Raw genomic sequence first — 17632 nt, forward strand, 5'->3', positions numbered from 1 at the left:
ACGACTGGAACAGCTGCCCAAGCAGGTCATGGAGTCTCCCTCTGGAGACATTTAAACCCACCTAGGTGTGTTCCAGTGTCACCTGTCCTGGGTCATTTGTTGAACTCTATATCTGGAAGGCTATAAATGATACGAGTTTATTGTGGGACACAAGGGGATCGAATTCATAGTTTCTAAACCTACTGTCAGGTTCAGGTGGCACAATCTCAATGAACTGAATGAATCTTGCCATTTCTTTTTCTCAGGTGTAGCTGTGAAAAACAGGACTGGCAGTGAAAGGAAGGAAGATAGGCAAACTTTTCACACAGTCTGGTGTATATTGTCTCCAACAGATAAAAGTGGGGTAATGGTAAGGTAATGGTAATAGTAAGGAATGGAATGCTTGGTCAAGCTGGAATGAGTGGATCAAAATCCATGGAATGCTGTTTGCTGACCTAAAAGCTGGGGTGACCACAGCAGCACTGCTAGGTTCCTGCAGCAAATACACATCCTCTTTGCCAGTGGCCTTTGTGCAGCTTAGCCTTGGGGCGCTTAGAGTGACCTGGCTGGGCCACCTCAGATGTGTCTGCTGTTCTGAACCTCATGAAGGCATTAGCATCTATGCAAACAAACCTTGTCTCAGAATGGAGGTTGATCTCCACCTTCTGTGCACGACCTTGCAATCTTGTACCACAAAGACGCTCCTCTTTAAGGCAATGTCTTCAGTTCACTATAGGCATTTATTTGGGTCCAAGTGGAAGATACTAGGTGTGTAATTTATGGAGAACATAGTCTCAATTTTAAGGGTTTCTTTGATTTAAATTTAGGATTACAAATGGACTAGCTCTTATTTGACTTGCAACACCAAAGGCTTTCCAGCACTTGCTGATGTGATAAGGTGACTTTGTTCTTCTTTGGTTTCATTTAGGTTTGTATTACCTTTGCAAATTCCTGGGAATAAGAATAATTTTCAGACCTTCCATCTGTCAAGGCACAGTGACAGAAGGAAAATGGCACCTGCATAGTTCAGCAATAATCTTCCTCATTATGTGAACTGTTTGGGTGGCTGGTGCCTTCTAGCACCCTAGAGGGGACTGATTTGCCTGTGCAGCCTCCTTATTCTTCTGTTCTGAGGAATATAGAAATAACAGCAAAAACTAAACCGATAAAGTACAGTAGACTGTCCAGGCCTTTCAGCCAATTGGCAATGGAGCAGAATTAATTCTTTATTTATCTCTTTGGAGTAGGTTTGATTTCAGTCTTAGTATTTATCAAGACAGAACATCAGGTTAATCCCATTAGTGGAGTTTGACAAGAGATACTACTTTAAAGTCCTGTTGTGTTTCAAAGGAAAGTCAGTAAATAAAGTCTTATCCTCAGACTTCATGTAAAGCAAGGGGATAATGTTCCTTTCTACAGAAACAGCCAGCACCAATTGCTGTCATGGGGAAGGTTGTTGTGGCAGGGACTTGTCCACCTTGGAGGTCCATCAGAAATGTTGTTTGCTGCTTGGTTTTCTTTGGAAGAGTGGTGTATGGGAGGAGAGTTTGTTGCCAGGTGATAAAAATTAATTCCATTCCAAAGTGGTCAAACTTTGAACAAGCCTGGCTGGCTGCGGAGCCCATTCTGGCTGCCCGGGCCAACATAAAACACTCCTCAGTCCAGCTTGGGTGCTATAGGGGCCAGAGCTTCTCTAGAGGCACCAAAGCAGTAGTGACAAGACCCTGGCAGCCCTTTACATACCCTTCACCAAGGGCTGCTCCTTGCAGATGGTCAGAGGAGGTCATTAATCAGCTTTAAATAAACCTTTGCAAGCAGGCCCCAGGGAAATGATCTAAAGACAAAGGCAAGGTGTGCTACAGCTTATGCTTTCCTGCCTGTACTTTTCCCTGCCCAGCCTAGGCAGAGCTGTGCTGACCATGAGCGAGCAGAGCCACGTCAACAGCCTGTTCCTCAACGAGGATGCAGCCAAGCGGCTCCACGCCGACAGCCGGGTGCAGCGGTTCCAGCAGGCTGTGCACAAGCGGGCGGCGCGGGCCAAGAAGCGGATGCACAGCATCACTGCTGAGAGTGCTAAAAGCTTCTTCAGGAGAAATGCCTTTGTCCTCTTCACCATTGCTGCAGTCCTACTAGGTATGGAGCTGGTGGCAACACCAGGCACCATTTATAAATATGGGGAAATGCTTGTTTATTTTACGAAGATTTTTATTTTATCACAGTGATTTGACTGAGGAGTTGAAGCTGATGAGCTGGCAGCTCAAAGTGCTGCCCACATAACGAGTACTTTTGTGCAAGAGCAAGGGACCCAACAGAGTGTGTATGTGGGAGGGAGTCCTTGTTGATCCTTTCTAGCGCAGTATAGAAACACTCTATGATAGAAAGAGTTTGATGGTCCAACTCAACCAATCCTTGTACAAATCATCCAGGTTTATTGAGAGGTATCTTGTGAGTGCAGCTGTAGGCACAAGGGCTTTTCAGATTTGTCCCAAAACTGTAGCCTGACAGGACCAGAAATGCTGCAAATGGCTGTGATACAATGCAAACCAAATCTGCTTAGCAGATAGCAGGTTGTCCATACCTTTTGATCCAGGCTACATGACTCTAACTGGCTGAACTCAGCTTTAAGAGGTGGGTAGACAAAGAATCTGAACTATGTAGTCACACTTATTTTAGTCTGTGAGATCATATCTCTCATCACAGCATTTTGTATTAATGAGCTTCCTGGGAACAGACTCCAGAAGAGCAATAGAGGAAGACCAATAGGGAACAAGGAGACCTGTGGTTTCGCACAAGACTCCTCTGCATATAAATACGTCAGAGAGAGAGAGAGCATATAATAAAAACTGGATGATAGCCTTTTAGAAAATGACCATTTGTTCCTTTGTAAAGAAGAACAACTGAGAGTAAATGAGAAGAGAAAAAACACATTGTAGGACTGAGGGACAGACCACTGGGTCACACTGTGCTACTTCCATTCTGATCCCTTGCTGATCCACAGGAATTATCCTGGCCTTCTCCCTCCGGCCCTACCAGCTGACCTATCGCCAGATCAAGTATTTCTCCTTCCCTGGCGAGCTGCTGATGCGTATGCTCCAGATGCTGGTTCTTCCTCTCATTGTCTCTAGCTTGATTACAGGTGAGAAGTATTTTCTGCTGCTTTCAGCCAAGACAGTGGTCAGCAAAGCTGTTGTTGGGGTACCTCTTCATGACCCAGCTGGAGGTGCTTGGATTAGCTTGGCTAGTAATGACGAGCCTGAATCCACAGCCATAGGGAACATGATCCACACTGAGACCCCTGCCGGCTCAGTAGTAGTGCAGAGAAGCAGAAGGACTTGTGCTTTCTCAGAAGACTGGGGAGAACACAATGCAGTGATTCCAATGCCCAGCACTAACAAGGATTTAATAACCTCAAATGGCTCCAAGTTTGTTGCCCAAGTAAATTTCAGGTTTTCTCCAACCTAGAGAAGGTTAATTTTTGTTAGTCCAAAAGGATTGAATTTGATCACTGGCTGGAGGGCTTGTTTCACCCAGATCCTCAAGTAAGACATGACAGACAAGTTTTCCGACAGCAGTAGGGATTGCAAGGTGTTCCACCTGCTGAAATCTCCCACCATTAGGGATTGAAAGGCCCAATGTACTAGGAGGGGGTAATTTCCCTTCTGAGAGCTTTAAAAGAAAATTGCTACATTCTCAAATGCAGACTAAGATCCACCAGTGCTATGCTTCTTCATGATCACAAGCCACATTCTTCCATATCAACGTTACCCTGGAACTCCAAATTCTGTTCCTTGTAGGCTGTGCTTCCTAGAGACCTTGGCTCCCTGTCCAAATCATGCACAAGCCTTGCACCCTTTGAATCTTCCTCAAGCTTTCCTTTTCTCTCTAAGATGATAGGCTTCCTCACATAGTCTTTCTGTGTGACATCCCAGGAATGGCCTCACTGGACAGCAGAGTCTCAGGGAAGATGGGGATGCGGGCTATCATCTACTACATGGTGACCACAATCATAGCTGTCTTCATTGGCATCTTCATGGTGATCATCATACACCCAGGAAAAGGATCTAAGGACAAACTTCACAGAGAAGGCAGAATTGAGCAGGTGCAGACTACAGATGCCTTCATGGACTTGGTGAGGTAGGTAAACAAGATGGTCTCATGTTGAGACTATATCAGTGAGATTACATTCCTCCATGGAGCATCCTTTTGAAGTATCACAGCTTTAAGCATACAGTCTTAGGGAAAGAGGTTAAAGGCTGAGTCTTGGCAAGCCTAGTATTTCTAGTTTAGTCTAGCTAACTGGCTTTGCCACTCTGAGACTGAGTACATGGCCTGGAATCCAGCCCTTCTCCAGAGGTATTAATGTAAGAGGTCATGGTGTGCTCCACAAAACAAGAAATGAAAACCATCAGTGGGCTACCTAGGTTTCAGAAATTCACCCGGCAAAGGCTACTCCAAATATCCATCTTTAATGACAAAGGAAATCAAGGAAGTGGTTCCCAAGACATTGCCTTTTCTTCCCTTGCTGTGACCTTACTCAGTGAATTGCAAAGCTGTACCATGTCAAGTGGTTTTTGAGGTGGATAACAGAGAGCTCACATGACAGCTGTAGAGGTGAAGCTGAGAGCAAGGCAGTGTATTAATCATTGTAGTATGGTATTGTTTCAAAGTTCGGTTTGCTTTGATGATGGTTTTACAATGTACCTATATCCCAGGGCAGTATGTGTGTCATCTCTTTCCACATACCTGAATAACCTTCTGGAGTCTGAAAGCAAGTAGTGGAAGTCTGACAAGTTGCAAGATCAGCATATTCCCTTCTTCTGTCAGTCAGACCAAAAGGGCTTAAGTGGACATTGTGAAAGTTGTGACCTCAGACATTGCTGCAGGACAAAGAAGTTGGCCAGGAAGCCCATGTTTTCTTCCTAGGCCAACAGGACAGTAACTCTTTCTTTGTTTTATCTACTGTAGGAATATGTTCCCACCCAACCTGGTAGAAGCCTGCTTCAAACAGGTATGAAATCTCATCTTTGCACCTTGTACCCTGGACCATGGTCCTATCTACTTCTCTGAGGGATGGAATAGCACTTTATTCCCCAGGTCTGACTGCTGCAGGAGGCACTGCAAACGTTAGTCTGTATTATAGCATCCCCCATGCAAGCTTTTCAAACTGTCTGTACATGGGGGCTTCAACCTCCCTCCCATCCCACAGAGGCAGGAAGGGTTTGCATGAGCTCGGGTTGCAAGCTTGGGCTGGCAGTGATATGGAATAGATTCTCCAAGAATCTATCTCTTCTGCAGTGCTAGTGCCCTTAGAAGCAGCACAAAAGGTTATCAGAGAAGCCAGAATATCTCAGTTCTAGCGACATGAGATGCTCTAATGGTCTCTTCTGACCTTCTGCTCTATGAACTTTCTGACCTTTCTGGTGAAAGCACTAAACTGGGGACCTTGAGAACAGGCAAAGCATATAAGAGCCCAGCATGTGTCCTGATCATCTGAACTGGAGCCTGTGAGTGCATTTGATAATCTGTGTCTTTTCAGTACAAGACTCAGTACAGCACCAGGGTCTTCACCAGAACCATCCTCCACAGCAGCAATGCCACAGCAGGTGTGGTAACCACTCAGATCCCTGTGCCTGAGAATTTCACCAGCATCATGGAGAATGTCACTCATGCCCTGGGAACCATCTCCGAGGTGCTGACCTTTGAAGAAGTCATTCCCATCCCAGGCTCAGCCAATGGGGTGAACGCGCTGGGGCTGGTGGTGTTCTCCATGTGCTTCGGTTTGATGATCGGCAGCATGAAGCAGAAGGGACGGGCCCTGCGGGAGTTCTTTAACTGCCTCAACGAAGCCATCATGAGGCTGGTGGCCATTATCATCTGGTGAGGAGCACGGCCGGTTGGAGCAGGAGGTCTGCAGGTGCAGTTTCTATTGACATGATGAGAAGTGGGGTAGCTTTAAGGATTTCATGCACAAGACAGGAAAAGCAGATGGGCACAGCTCTACTTTGGCTCCATCAGGCTGGAGGGAAAAGTCTGGATGGGATATTTGTTCACATTTCATTTCCTGGTTTGTTTTTCTTTTTTGTTTTTACCTTAGAAAGATCAGGTATACCAGGACTTGCTTTTCTCGAGGCCTCTGGAAACATCCTTGGAAGACCAGAGATCTGGAGTGGAAGATCTCTTAGCCTTACCAAGAGGAGTAGGGTGTGGGGCTTTCTCACCAGAAGCTTTCCTTCCAGCTATGTTCCAGGAGTTTGACTTAGCTATGAATCACAGTAACCCTTTGCCCCTTTCCTGCTTTCAGGGTAGCAGCTGTATGCAGTAATGCAATAGCTCTGAGAGCTGAGCTGGGTTGAGAGGATCAGCTCAACTTCCTTTCAGATCCTTCCCAGATCATGACTCCTCTGGAGCTCAGCTGCTCATTGCTTTCTGTGTAAGGCTGCCTATGACACATGGTGCAGACAAACAAGGCATTGCTGAGACAAGACTCTAGAAGACAGCATTTTACCAAGTATTGTTATTTTAAGCTTTTTACCCAGTTGGGGCTCAAACTTTTGTCAGGTACTGAAAAATAGGACAGATGCAGCTTTGGCAGAATACGTGCAAATGTCTGACAGGGAAGAAAACTGTCAGCCTGACACCTTCTCCATTTTAGATCACTCCAGCTTCCTTTCCTTGGAAGTCTTCTAAGTCTTATAAGTCACAGTCTTGTATCTCAAAGCAAAGTCCTGAGCACAGCAGGACAGGCCTTACAGAAAAAGGCATAAAGGGGAAGAATATCCCAGAGCTCATAGGAGATGTTGGGAAGCCCCACGCCCCCAGGACCCTTTACTCCATGTCTGAACCAGAATTTGGGGCTTTGCTTTCCTAAGAACAGGTAAGACTTGCCTGGGGGCACAGAAGCGAGAGCATGAGCACAGTGGAACAAACAGACATGCATACTACTCCAGAGACCTTCGACACCCCTTCTTAAACCTCCCTTTAGATGAAGGAAGGGAGGGTGTTTATGTATAGAACATTGATTACACTTGGGACACTGCCCGTGCATGCCTTCCAGTAGCCACACTCTGCAGACCATCTCCCAGGAGCTTGTTTTTCCTGGGGAGATCTGATCACTGGCTGCAGCCAAGGATGTGTTCTAACAGGAACATCAGAGGAAATGAAATATTTATTAAATCCTTTCCTGAAACTTTTCCAAACCTCCCGGGCTAAGCTGCAGTTTGGCATGTGGAACTCTGAGCCTTGTGCATGAAATGCATGTGAGCTCTTGAGCTGCAGAGTCCCAGCCCAGAGAGATGTGGCCATGAAGCTGGAATTTTCCTTGGTCTGATTATTATATTAGTGCCCATGATTCTCTCCATATCTGACTTATGTATTTTCTGTGGAATCTCAGTGCTGCTTGTTAGCTGCATTGTTATGGACGGGGGGAAAAAGACACGAGGAATGGAAAAGATAGCAGGATACCTCAAAATGGGGTTGTATGCGAGCCATGGCTGTTTTTACAGATGTTGGTGTGTCCAGTCCTTGTTACACCAGATCTGGAATCCCTACATGTTCATATTCCCTAAATGTGAGCATCTGGATAGCAAGGCTCATATCCCAGAGCCTATAGGATACTCTTGCTTTTACTCCCTGATTCCCTTTTTCTCCTGTACTTTCCTGTGCCTCTCAGGAAAAAAAATACGGTCAGCCCAAGCTGTGTTAGGAGAGGAAGGGACTCTGAAGGTTTCTCTACATAATCTTCCTTATCAATTCTAAAAAAAGTGTTGTAGAAATGTAGAAAACCCAAAAGGAGCAGGAAACCACCACTGCCCATGCTGTGTGCAAAACAGAGTGCTGAGGTCTCCAGGCATGCACCAAGAGCTGATCTTTGACCATGGGATAAACAAGTCCCAGCTCTCTCCAGGTTTCTAGAAAAGAAACCAGCAGTGTAATCCAGTGATTAGGCTCAGTGAGCACTTATGGTATGCTGGCTTATTGGGGATTTATCCAGAGAGCACGTGTTAAATCTGGTGTGAAAGTGTGGGAGCCAGTCCTGACCATCGACCTTGTGTTTCTGTCACAGGTATGCTCCAGTTGGGATCATGTTTTTAATTGCGGGCAAAATCCTGGAGATGGATGACCTAGCAGTGATGGGAGGCCAGCTGGGGATGTACACACTCACTGTCATCGTTGGACTCCTCATTCATGCCCTTTGCATCCTGCCTCTGCTCTACTTCATTGTCACTCACCGAAACCCCTGGGTGTTCATTGCAGGGCTCCTGCAGGCTCTCATCACAGCCCTGGGCACCTCCTCCAGGTATGATGGCTATGTAGGAGTGGGGTCTGAGCTGATACTATGTAGATACTACATCTCAGCATTCCATTGCTCTCAATGCAGCACTGTGGTCTCACAATTTCGAGCACTTGCAGCTTTTTGCTGTGAACCAGCCAAACTCATTAGGGAATGGGAAGGTTCACACTTGCCCTGCTCAGGAGCCCTACTCACATGACCAGCTCTGACCATCAGTGAATAGCCATATTCCTCCTGACCAACAGGAGGGGGAATTTGCTTACTACTGAAATACTGAGTTCAGGACAAATATCCTGCTGAATCACAGTACTATTCCACATGCACATACCTCTCACACACATGTACTTGCAGATATTTTCATGCCTGTCTCTCTCAGGCACACAGACTGTATGCAGCTGTCATTAACTTCATAGAGACCTGGGCAAAGGCATCAACACCAGTATGTTCAGTGACACACTGCCACGTTGCACAGCCAATAAGGTAACTTATTTCACTAAGTGCTATGTTTCTTGTTATATTGGTGTCCTGGCAAGCACATAGCAGGCTCTTTCACATACATTCCCATACTAAAACACACAGCATTTTTCCTGTTCATGTTCTCTTTCAGAAATAGTTCTTTGCTTTCTCTGCAAGATATATTCTCAAACATGTATCATTCTTGTCTTATGGACTGAGAGGGATGAGAAAGGGCTCAAGTATTTTTAACAGCAGAAAAAGGAGTTCTGGTCTTGACACTCTGCCCTATGTACCCTGAATCCTCCTTTTTTGGTGTTATACCAGCATCATCAGCCTCAGGGTTATACAGCCCCTGTCCCAACACCCTGAGAAAAGCCATGTCAAAATGTGTAACTGCAGCATGCATCATATCTGAGGAAGCCTTGCTTAGACTGTTCTTTCTTCTAGCAGCTTCAGGCCTCTGGCTCACATGGCAGGGTGAAAAAGCAGGCAGGTAAAGTCATAAACCAGGCAGAGGCTCAATCCTTCTTCCAAAGTTGGCATACATGCAATTCATGTGGTTTTGTAAATTCCTTTCAGCTCAGCGACTCTGCCCATAACCTTCAGGTGCCTGGAAGAAAACAATGGTGTGGACAGGCGCATCACAAGGTTTGTGCTGCCTGTGGGAGCCACAATTAACATGGACGGCACTGCTCTGTACGAGGCCCTTGCAGCCATCTTCATTGCACAAGTCAACAACTATGAACTTGACTTTGGGCAAATCATCACAATAAGGTGACTTTTGAAAGAGTTTTGGGACTACACAAAGGGTTTCAGTTTTGTTGGCTTATCTGAGGTGTGATCACATTCCTCTTTTGCTCAGAAGAGACAACAAGAAAAAAAAAATATGGGAAAGAAGGGTTGTACTACAGATCCAGGTGTCAAAGCACATGTGGACACCATGTCTTTGAGGCTCTACTTGAGCCCTTCTCACATGTCCAAGCTTTAGGAAAAGCTGTGGTGTGCAGTCTTTTATGAGGGGGTGTCTGGCAGGGGCAGCCTGGCATTATGTTGATGTCCCATGTGTCACTATCCTTGTTGGTGACCAGAGCAGAAAGGCTGCCAAGACAATGATGAGTTTGAGCTAATTCCTGACATTTCTGCAAAGGCGACCAGCTCTTTTCTTCCCTTTGCTGATAGCTCTGCTTTCCCATTCTCTCCAGCATCACTGCCACAGCAGCCAGCATCGGAGCCGCAGGTATTCCCCAGGCAGGACTGGTGACAATGGTTATAGTGCTGACATCAGTGGGGCTGCCTACTGAAGACATTACACTGATCATCGCTGTGGACTGGTTTCTGTAAGTTCCTTGCCCAGCAGGCATGCACATCTGTGCATTCCTGCCAGTGCTTACAGACATCATCTGTATTCCCGATATCTCTGCTAAAAACACGCTCACTAACTTGAACCATTAAGGTTAAAACACACCTGTGTCCCTGAGACCTTTGCACAGTAGCCCTCTCTGCCCATGCTGGAGTCTTTGCCATATGCTTCAGTGACTCAAGGCATCAGAGGTCACTTGCTGATCAGCCTGGTGACCAAATAGAATGTCCTCCATTTGTTTTATTTAAAATGCATCCAGAAATTATTTGCAGAGTCATAGGGAAAAGCTGTGCCAATAATAAGCAAATCCACACTACAGAATGATAGTTCTGGGTTACCAAACATTGAGAGAGGGATGAGACTGGGCTGTACAAAGTTGAAGAGTGTTTACATGGGTGAAGCTGGTCAGCCACACTGCTTCGTTTGTTTTCTTTCCCTTTTAAATAAAATCACTTGGGACAAGTGATTTTGTAGGAGTGCTCTTAGGAACCATATTGAAGAATGCATTTGTGCACAGTCCCACCTCTCTGTCTTCTCAAATACCAAAATCCTGACAGATGGATAGTGTCAGTGTTCTCCTTTTTCTTCTGTACCTTGTATTGTTGGTTTGTAGCCAAAGCAGGCAAACTCTGCTCCCAGCCATGGCTGACCAGTTGGAAAGAGTTTTGCGGAACACCTTCACTTCTCCTGTGGATTGTGCATAAGAACAGACTTGGCTGGGAAGAGCCCTGCCTCCTAATAAGCCAGGTTACTTCTTGTGCTTACTCAGAGTAGATTATTTCAATCAGTCTCCGCTGTTACTACTGAAGGATCTGATGGGACGCTGAACTGGTGACAGCTTCAGCAGCTCTGACATACTGTTGTGGTTGTGGAGAATATCTCATTGCAAAGGGTCTTTTAGATGTGCTGTTTTGCACAAAGAATCTGGTGCCTTGTCTTACCCCATGCTGAGTAAATCTGTGTCCACAGCAGTACTGTCATAGGATTGCACCAGAATTTCAGCACTTTTTGTAAAGCAAAACGCAACTTAAGTTAAACAGATGTGTTGAGGCCATCTGAGTCTGCAGCAAGGCTTTTGGAAAGGACAGAGTCCATGTATAAACACAGCAACCTTCATCTTAATTTGTGTCAAATCCAAAACTGTCCAGTAATAAGTTGGGAATGCAATAAAATGGGAATGAATGTGAGGCTTGAGCTCAGGGATGTCAATCAAAGAAAGCTCTCTAGGAGTAATTTTCCTATCAGTGTTGAAGTATCCATTATTAGAATGACTTAGAAAAATTTTCACTGAAGATGTTTCTTGAAATAATCTTCATCCCCTTAGCTGCTACTATGAACTCTATTTTGTTTTTCTCTCTGATTTTTCAGGGACCGCCTTAGAACGACTACAAACGTCCTGGGGGATTCTCTGGGGGCTGGCATTGTGGAGCATCTCTCCCGGCATGAGCTGGATGCGCAAGACTGCGAACTTGGTAATTCTGGGATACAGGAGAAAGAACAGCTCTCCCACCTGGTTTGCCCACAGAATGACACCCACAGGCACTCCAGGAGGGAGACAGCACTGTGAAATCGGGCAGCAGAGTGCAGATTAATGCTGTAAAAAGCATTAATGAAACAGAAATCCAGAGTGGAGGACAGAGAAAGATCCATTATGCAAGACGCTCACTTTTCTATCGCCTCTGCCACATGCAGTCTTCCTTAATCATGTTGTTCTCTTATTTCTGACTGGCATTAAAAAGGAGAAAATTAAAGTGCAAAGAAAGCCTAGTCATTCTTATGAGGCCCAATAGTTAGACCTGAGTAAGGAAGACCTAGTGAAGGAGCTGGACTCCTAGTGAAGGAGCTGGACTCGGAGCTCCTTCATTTCTGAACTAGGTAGCCAGGTGAGTTGGGAACACCACCATCTGTGGACTGGCACCAAAATGTTGCTGTAATTCTGTCCTGCAAGATACAGCTGCAAAGTCTTCAACTGGTTAGTACCTTCACCCAAATAAGCTTTTAGCATTTACCTCCTTGCTCACAGTCCTGGTGTTTGCACAGATATGCACTTGAGGCTTCCTGAGAACTCCACTGGCAACCTGTTTGGTTGCAGATACTAGAGTCACCCACTTCCTAAAGGAATGTGGGATCATACAGCTGGGACAGCTGGCTAGTAGCACCAATAGGGATCAATAGGCTTCTCATTAGTGGAAGATCCTAAAGGATTGTGAAAGAAGCAAACAGTTACAAAATTTATTATATCCATTATTCAGTCTTGAAACAGCTCTCTCCTCTACCAAGCTCTGCCAAAACCCAGTTAACTTAAATTCTCTTTAGCAAGCTCTTCTCATCCTACTGAAACTAGGAGGAGAAACACAAAGTTTAAGAACAATTTGCCCATTTGAGCAGCTGGGTGATACATCCATGCCAGGAATGACTCCCTTCTATGCAAAATTTGCTCAGAAAACAGTTTCACTCCTTATCACAGGATTCCTAAGGAAACGATTCCTGTGGTCATCTCTGCCTATTTTCAGAAGTGACTTCTCCTCAGTCACATTGCTTTGGAATGTGCTTTCAAACACCTCTATCTTTCTACAGATCCTTATCTTTTATAGGCAGAGACAAATCACTTAGCACTTGCACAGGTTTGCCAGATCCCAGACTTAAAAATTCAGGATATCTTTTTCGATTCCTACCAAATGGAATTCAGCTTCTGTTTAACACACTTGGACATAAGCCCAAATTACATCCATAACATATCAGAGTCTAAAGATATAAGTAGGGACCTGCTTCATCCATGCTCTCTCCCCCTTCCCTGGCATGGCCAGGAATACAGCTGGTATCTCTCACACCAGTGAAGAGGACCACTAGGACTTGTTCCATAACATCCAGGTCCATGAACATCCAGAAAAATGAATGTCTATAACTTAACCAGGAAGATGTTAAGGATCCACAGTGTTGGGGCTGCTGCATTATAGCTGTCCTGCTTTTAACAATGGCTAAGAGCAGGAATCGCAGTGAGCAGCCTCCTGACCCATCGAGGTACTATTTAAACTGGCCGGTTTCACTTGAGATCTGCTCATTATTCCCAACCCACTATCACTTACACCCCTCTACCCTGGCTTTACACATTGATGTTTTACATACCTAGCCATAACCATACACTCAGAGGTGCACATTGTGGAAGGAAGACCTCAGAGGCATTGCCCGAGTCAAGTTTGCCAATCACAACTGCACACCTGCCCCATCACCAGCCCTAACAAAGCTTCCTCAAACACATTTCTTGAGATGTTCAATGCCAGATCATGAGGCTCTTTTTAGTTGTTTAGAAACTGCAGGGTTATATACTGGTGCTGCTACATTCCACATCCTGCAGGCAGAGTATTCTATTTTTATTGACTGGGCAATTATTTGGAGATAAATGCACAAATGCATCTCTTTCATGTAAGACTGGTAGCAGAACAGGGTAACTAGAAGTGTGTTGTAACTCTGTTTAGCAATGGCTAGCTCCACACTGTAAAGCAGCAAGTTTTTTGCTGACTGTGGAAGGCAGGTTGCTTATTTTGACAAGAGATCTACTGTGGCAGGAGGCAACTGAGCTGGATAACAAATGATTATCCTTCTCTTTGTAGCACTTTTTAAAATCTTGTTTGAATACTTTTATAATGTCTGCTCTTCTCCTTTCTAGACTAAACAGATCCTGTATGTATCACAGGTAATAATCATTCATGTTCCTCTCCTCTGGACATTCTCCTTGCTGTTCTACATCTTTCTTGAAGTGGAATGACTAAAATTTGACACAACAATCCAACTAAAGATTTATTATTACTGAGCACTGAGGAAAGAATATTTCCTGTACATTAAGATTTAGACCTTGGACTCATGTTACTATGGTTGTTAGCAGGCTATGCATCAGCTGATCAGGATAACTGCCCCTGATGCATACATACAGCAATCTCAAGTCTGTTCATCTTATCCTAACTCTTAGCAAGGTTAGACTCTTACTTTGATGAGATGGCTCTATCTGAGGACTGGATCTTAATCAAAGAGTTTTCAGATACACTGCATCAGCTTGTATCTATAGTGAGCTAAGATAGCACTAGCTTATCAATAACACTGCTCAGCTGACGAGTCTAAACCTTCATAAAGAACAGACCTGCTTATAAAACCCAATGAAGTGCTTTATTTTTTAACAATAGCATGATAGCATTGACCCTAGTCCAGTGGTAATGTATGATAAATCCCACATCATATTAAACAGGACTGCTGCCTATCAAGCAATTTCCCAGCTTGTGTTTGTGCAGTTGATTATTACTACTAAAGTATAGTAATTTCAAGTTGTCCATATTGAACTGCTTCTTGGTTTTCTTTTTCTTTTTCAGACTACTTGTCCAACTTCTCAAGAAAACATTGAATTCTAATCTTGAAGTGACTTCCTGTATAAAAAGGGCAAACTGAAGGATGAATCAGAAGATTGTTGGATTGGATTCTAGCTCAAATGGGAATGAATTCTGGGAAGTCCTATGGCTTGGGTTACACAGACTAGATGGTCATAAGGGTCCCTTCTGGCTTTATAATATATGCACGTGCTTTCTGGCTTAGAGATATCACAAAGGGTTTTTCCAACCCAATCATTTCTAAAAGCTATCTGAAACAATTCTAATGATACTTTAATAAAACTCAGCAGGAGTCTAACCTGTTTTCAGTTCCTGTTAGCAGACATGTACACATATCACAAAAGGGACTCTCCATACCACATTGCATCCACATGTTCACAGATGTTCCCACAAAGCAGTATGCACCAAGCCTTGTCATTTGTGATTTCCTGCTTTCCACACAAGATTAACAGAGCAAAAACAAGTAGATGCCTCATTTTCCAACAATGCAAACCAGTATTCCTTTGGGAATTTCAGAATTCGGTTTATAGCTCTTAGCTCTAGTGTTTACCCATGCTGTAACCAGATTATGATTGGAATTATCGGTTTACAGTACCTGAACATCAAAATATTGTCAGAAATTTGCATATACTTACATATATATTTATAAATATATATGAAAGAGGTCTGTGTGTGCAAGCATATGTGTACATAGAATCCAATTTTTTGTTACTAATCCAAGAAGGAAAGCCAATATTATAGTCTCACTATGTGTAAAGCTGCATATTTCATTTTGGTGCACACCTGGATTTACTCATTTAACCCTGTACTTAAAAAAAAACAAACCCTGAGGCTGTTCTACTTCATTCCAGAAAAAACGAGTCTTTCAAAGCCAGATTTCCCAGAAAGGAGCTCAATGCATGCCAATTTAGACTTGTACCTTCTGGTGATGAAATGAGAACTTCTCAATGTATAGAAAAACCTCTCCACTGTGTCCTTGTCTGTACACATCCCAAAGACCCCCATTTGCACTGCATCAGTCTTGGCAAAGGCCGAGCTTTCAGAGCTCAGTCAAGAATACTAAAGTATTTGTACTTCTTCCAAATCCAGTGCTGACCTTGTACTAACTCAGCCTTCAAAACTGGATAATTGAAAGGTTTTTTATAATTTTATCCACTGTCTTTTAAAATTACCAGATATTTGTGAGCTTATACACTCTTTACTACAGTCCTGCTGCTTCTACTTGCAAAACTTTCTAAGTTTCTCCTATTTGCAAACAGATCTCTTCCTAATGGTTACAGATGGGATGAAACAGAGAGCTATCTCAATGCTAAAATTCACAAGTAGCTCTTGGATAAGGACATACCTCTTCAATACTAATTTGAAGAGAGAAAATCCAGGAAGAATATGGATTTTCAGTTAGGCCACATGTCACTTTATGTATGTTGCACATTGCTCCAGGAGTAAGAGCTGCCCACAAAAACTGACCTGAAATTGTATGTATTTCTGCTCTGCCCAAAGAAGAACTGGAAATCAGTACTGTACAGTGTGTTCATGGCATTCGTGCAATTTGACTCTGTTAATTCCTGAGGGCTTTTTCTTCATGCTGTTATTTTCAGTCTTAATACAGATAGTTTCCATATTTGAAAAATAAAGGAAATTTTTTCCACAATACTTTTCCTTTTTTTTTCCTATTTTTTTTCCTCAGTACTGTGACCTTCCAAAGTCAGAGACATGACTTTTCGCATGATATATTATACTTTCTTATCTCCATGTGCCTACGTCATGGGTCAAATACCAATCTCAGATTTTGACAAGGCCTTTCCCTAAAGCTTCTTCTTTGATGCCATCTTTGGCATATGTCCATAAACTGACAAAGTTACATGAGGTTTGCTTCATCTGCACCAAACAGCACATAGACACATACTTCCATCTCAGAGGCTTAAACAATAATGGTTTTACATTACTTGCTAAAATGTTGCATTAATGGCATAGCATCTGCAGAAAGTGAAAGCTGTTTGTTCTCCTCTTGATATCCCTTGTTCTTGTTTTCTGTTCCCTAAGGGACAGGAATCAAGCTGAATAACAGGGATGCTGGGGAAAGGGCATCCTCAGTCCCACAGCACCCAAGAAAGGCAACAGCACAGACTCAGAAGTCAGACCATAAGACAACAGCAAGTTATGAGCAGGTCTGAGGTGTGGGTCCCAAGGCAGGTTGCTCAGGGCCATTAAGGCCTAATAGTCCTCTTGGGGTACATCTGCAATCTAGCCCACCCCTCCTGCCCCCCAGCCATGCAGACTCCTGTGTGGTAGCAGCAGCTTGGCTGAGGGGTCTCTGAAGATGCCCAGTGCAAACCCCTCTGCTCAAGAGCAGAAGCAACTTGGGCAGGCTGCTCAGAACTTTGTCTGATTGGACTTTGAACATCCCCAAGGATGCACGTTCCACACATTGTTCCAGCACTCAATCACCCCCATTGTAAAAATGCTTTTATTTGTTTAAATAGAATTTCTTGTCTTTCAATGTGTGCCCATTGACTATTGTCTTTTCACCAAATACCACTGAGACAAGCCTCAAGGCTCCTTTGAATCTTTAAATTTAATTTAATCTTTCAACAGGATGGAAATATGGGTTGACAGGAATATCACGAAGTTCAGTGAAAAAAAATGCAATGTCCCACAGCTGAGGAGGAATAACCTCAGGCACCAGGACACACGAGGGCCAAACTGCTGAAGAGCAGCTCTGCAGAAAAAGACCTAAGGGCTCTGCCGGTGCCCGAGTTGAACCCGAGTCACTGCTGTGCCCCTGCCTGTCCTGGCCTGGTGAGGTTCAGGGACAGGAGCCTTCCCTGAGCACTGCGGAGGCCACGGCTGGCGAGCTGTGTCCAGCTGTGGGCTCCCCACTATGAGTGCCCATGGACACACCAGGAAGAGTCCGGAGAACGGCAGACATGATGGAGGGACTGGGCATCTCCCCTCAGGAAAGGCTGGGGCACCTGGCACTGCAGCCTGCTGAAGGGAAAGCTCGGGGGTTTCATAAATGTACAGCAATACCTACCTAGGGGAGGTGTGAAGACAGAGCCAGGCTCTTCTCAGTAGTGCCTGATGACAGGACAAGAGGCAATAGGCACAAAACGAAAGACGGGAGGCTCCCTCGGAATATCAGGAAAGACTTTTTTACACAGACGCTGCCGG

The 17632-nt window shown here is 44.4% G+C and overlaps 1 protein-coding gene across 3 annotated transcripts; it reads left to right on the top strand.

Moving 5' to 3' along the window:
- Window positions 1-1890: 1890 nt before the first annotated feature.
- On the top strand, window positions 1891-15272 carry LOC128946955 (excitatory amino acid transporter 4-like). 3 transcript variants are annotated; one of them, XM_054290991.1, is made up of 11 exons: window positions 1891-2112; window positions 2978-3115; window positions 3909-4113; window positions 4945-4987; window positions 5516-5856; window positions 8042-8275; window positions 9305-9499; window positions 9928-10062; window positions 11454-11557; window positions 13753-13779; window positions 14447-15272. In XM_054290991.1, the coding sequence occupies exons 1-10, from the start codon at window positions 1899-1901 to the stop codon at window positions 13755-13757; spliced, it is 1614 nt and encodes a 537-aa protein (XP_054146966.1). In that variant the 5' UTR covers window positions 1891-1898; the 3' UTR covers window positions 13758-13779; window positions 14447-15272. The 3 variants fall into 3 exon arrangements, with proteins under 3 accessions (XP_054146966.1, XP_054146965.1, XP_054146963.1); XM_054290990.1 differs by lacking the exon at window positions 13753-13779; XM_054290988.1 differs by lacking the exons at window positions 13753-13779; window positions 14447-15272 and having other exon boundaries at window positions 11454-11652.
- Window positions 15273-17632: the final 2360 nt, after the last annotated feature.

Source organism: Melozone crissalis, unplaced genomic scaffold (genome assembly GCF_028551555.1).
Source record: "Melozone crissalis strain CALT ecotype California unplaced genomic scaffold, PUWL_Pcris_2 ptg000088l_1, whole genome shotgun sequence".
NCBI classification, from domain to species: domain Eukaryota; kingdom Metazoa; phylum Chordata; class Aves; order Passeriformes; family Passerellidae; genus Melozone; species Melozone crissalis.

Coding starts and splice junctions, on each gene's coding strand:
- LOC128946955 (XM_054290988.1), top strand. CDS start 1,899: ATGAGCGAGCAGAGCCACGTCAACAGCCTGTTCCTCAACGAGGATGCA. Junction 2,113..2,977: donor CATTGCTGCAGTCCTACTAG/GTATGGAGCTGG, acceptor GCTGATCCACAG/GAATTATCCTGGCCTTCTCC. Junction 5,857..8,041: donor CTGGTGGCCATTATCATCTG/GTGAGGAGCACG, acceptor TTTCTGTCACAG/GTATGCTCCAGTTGGGATCA.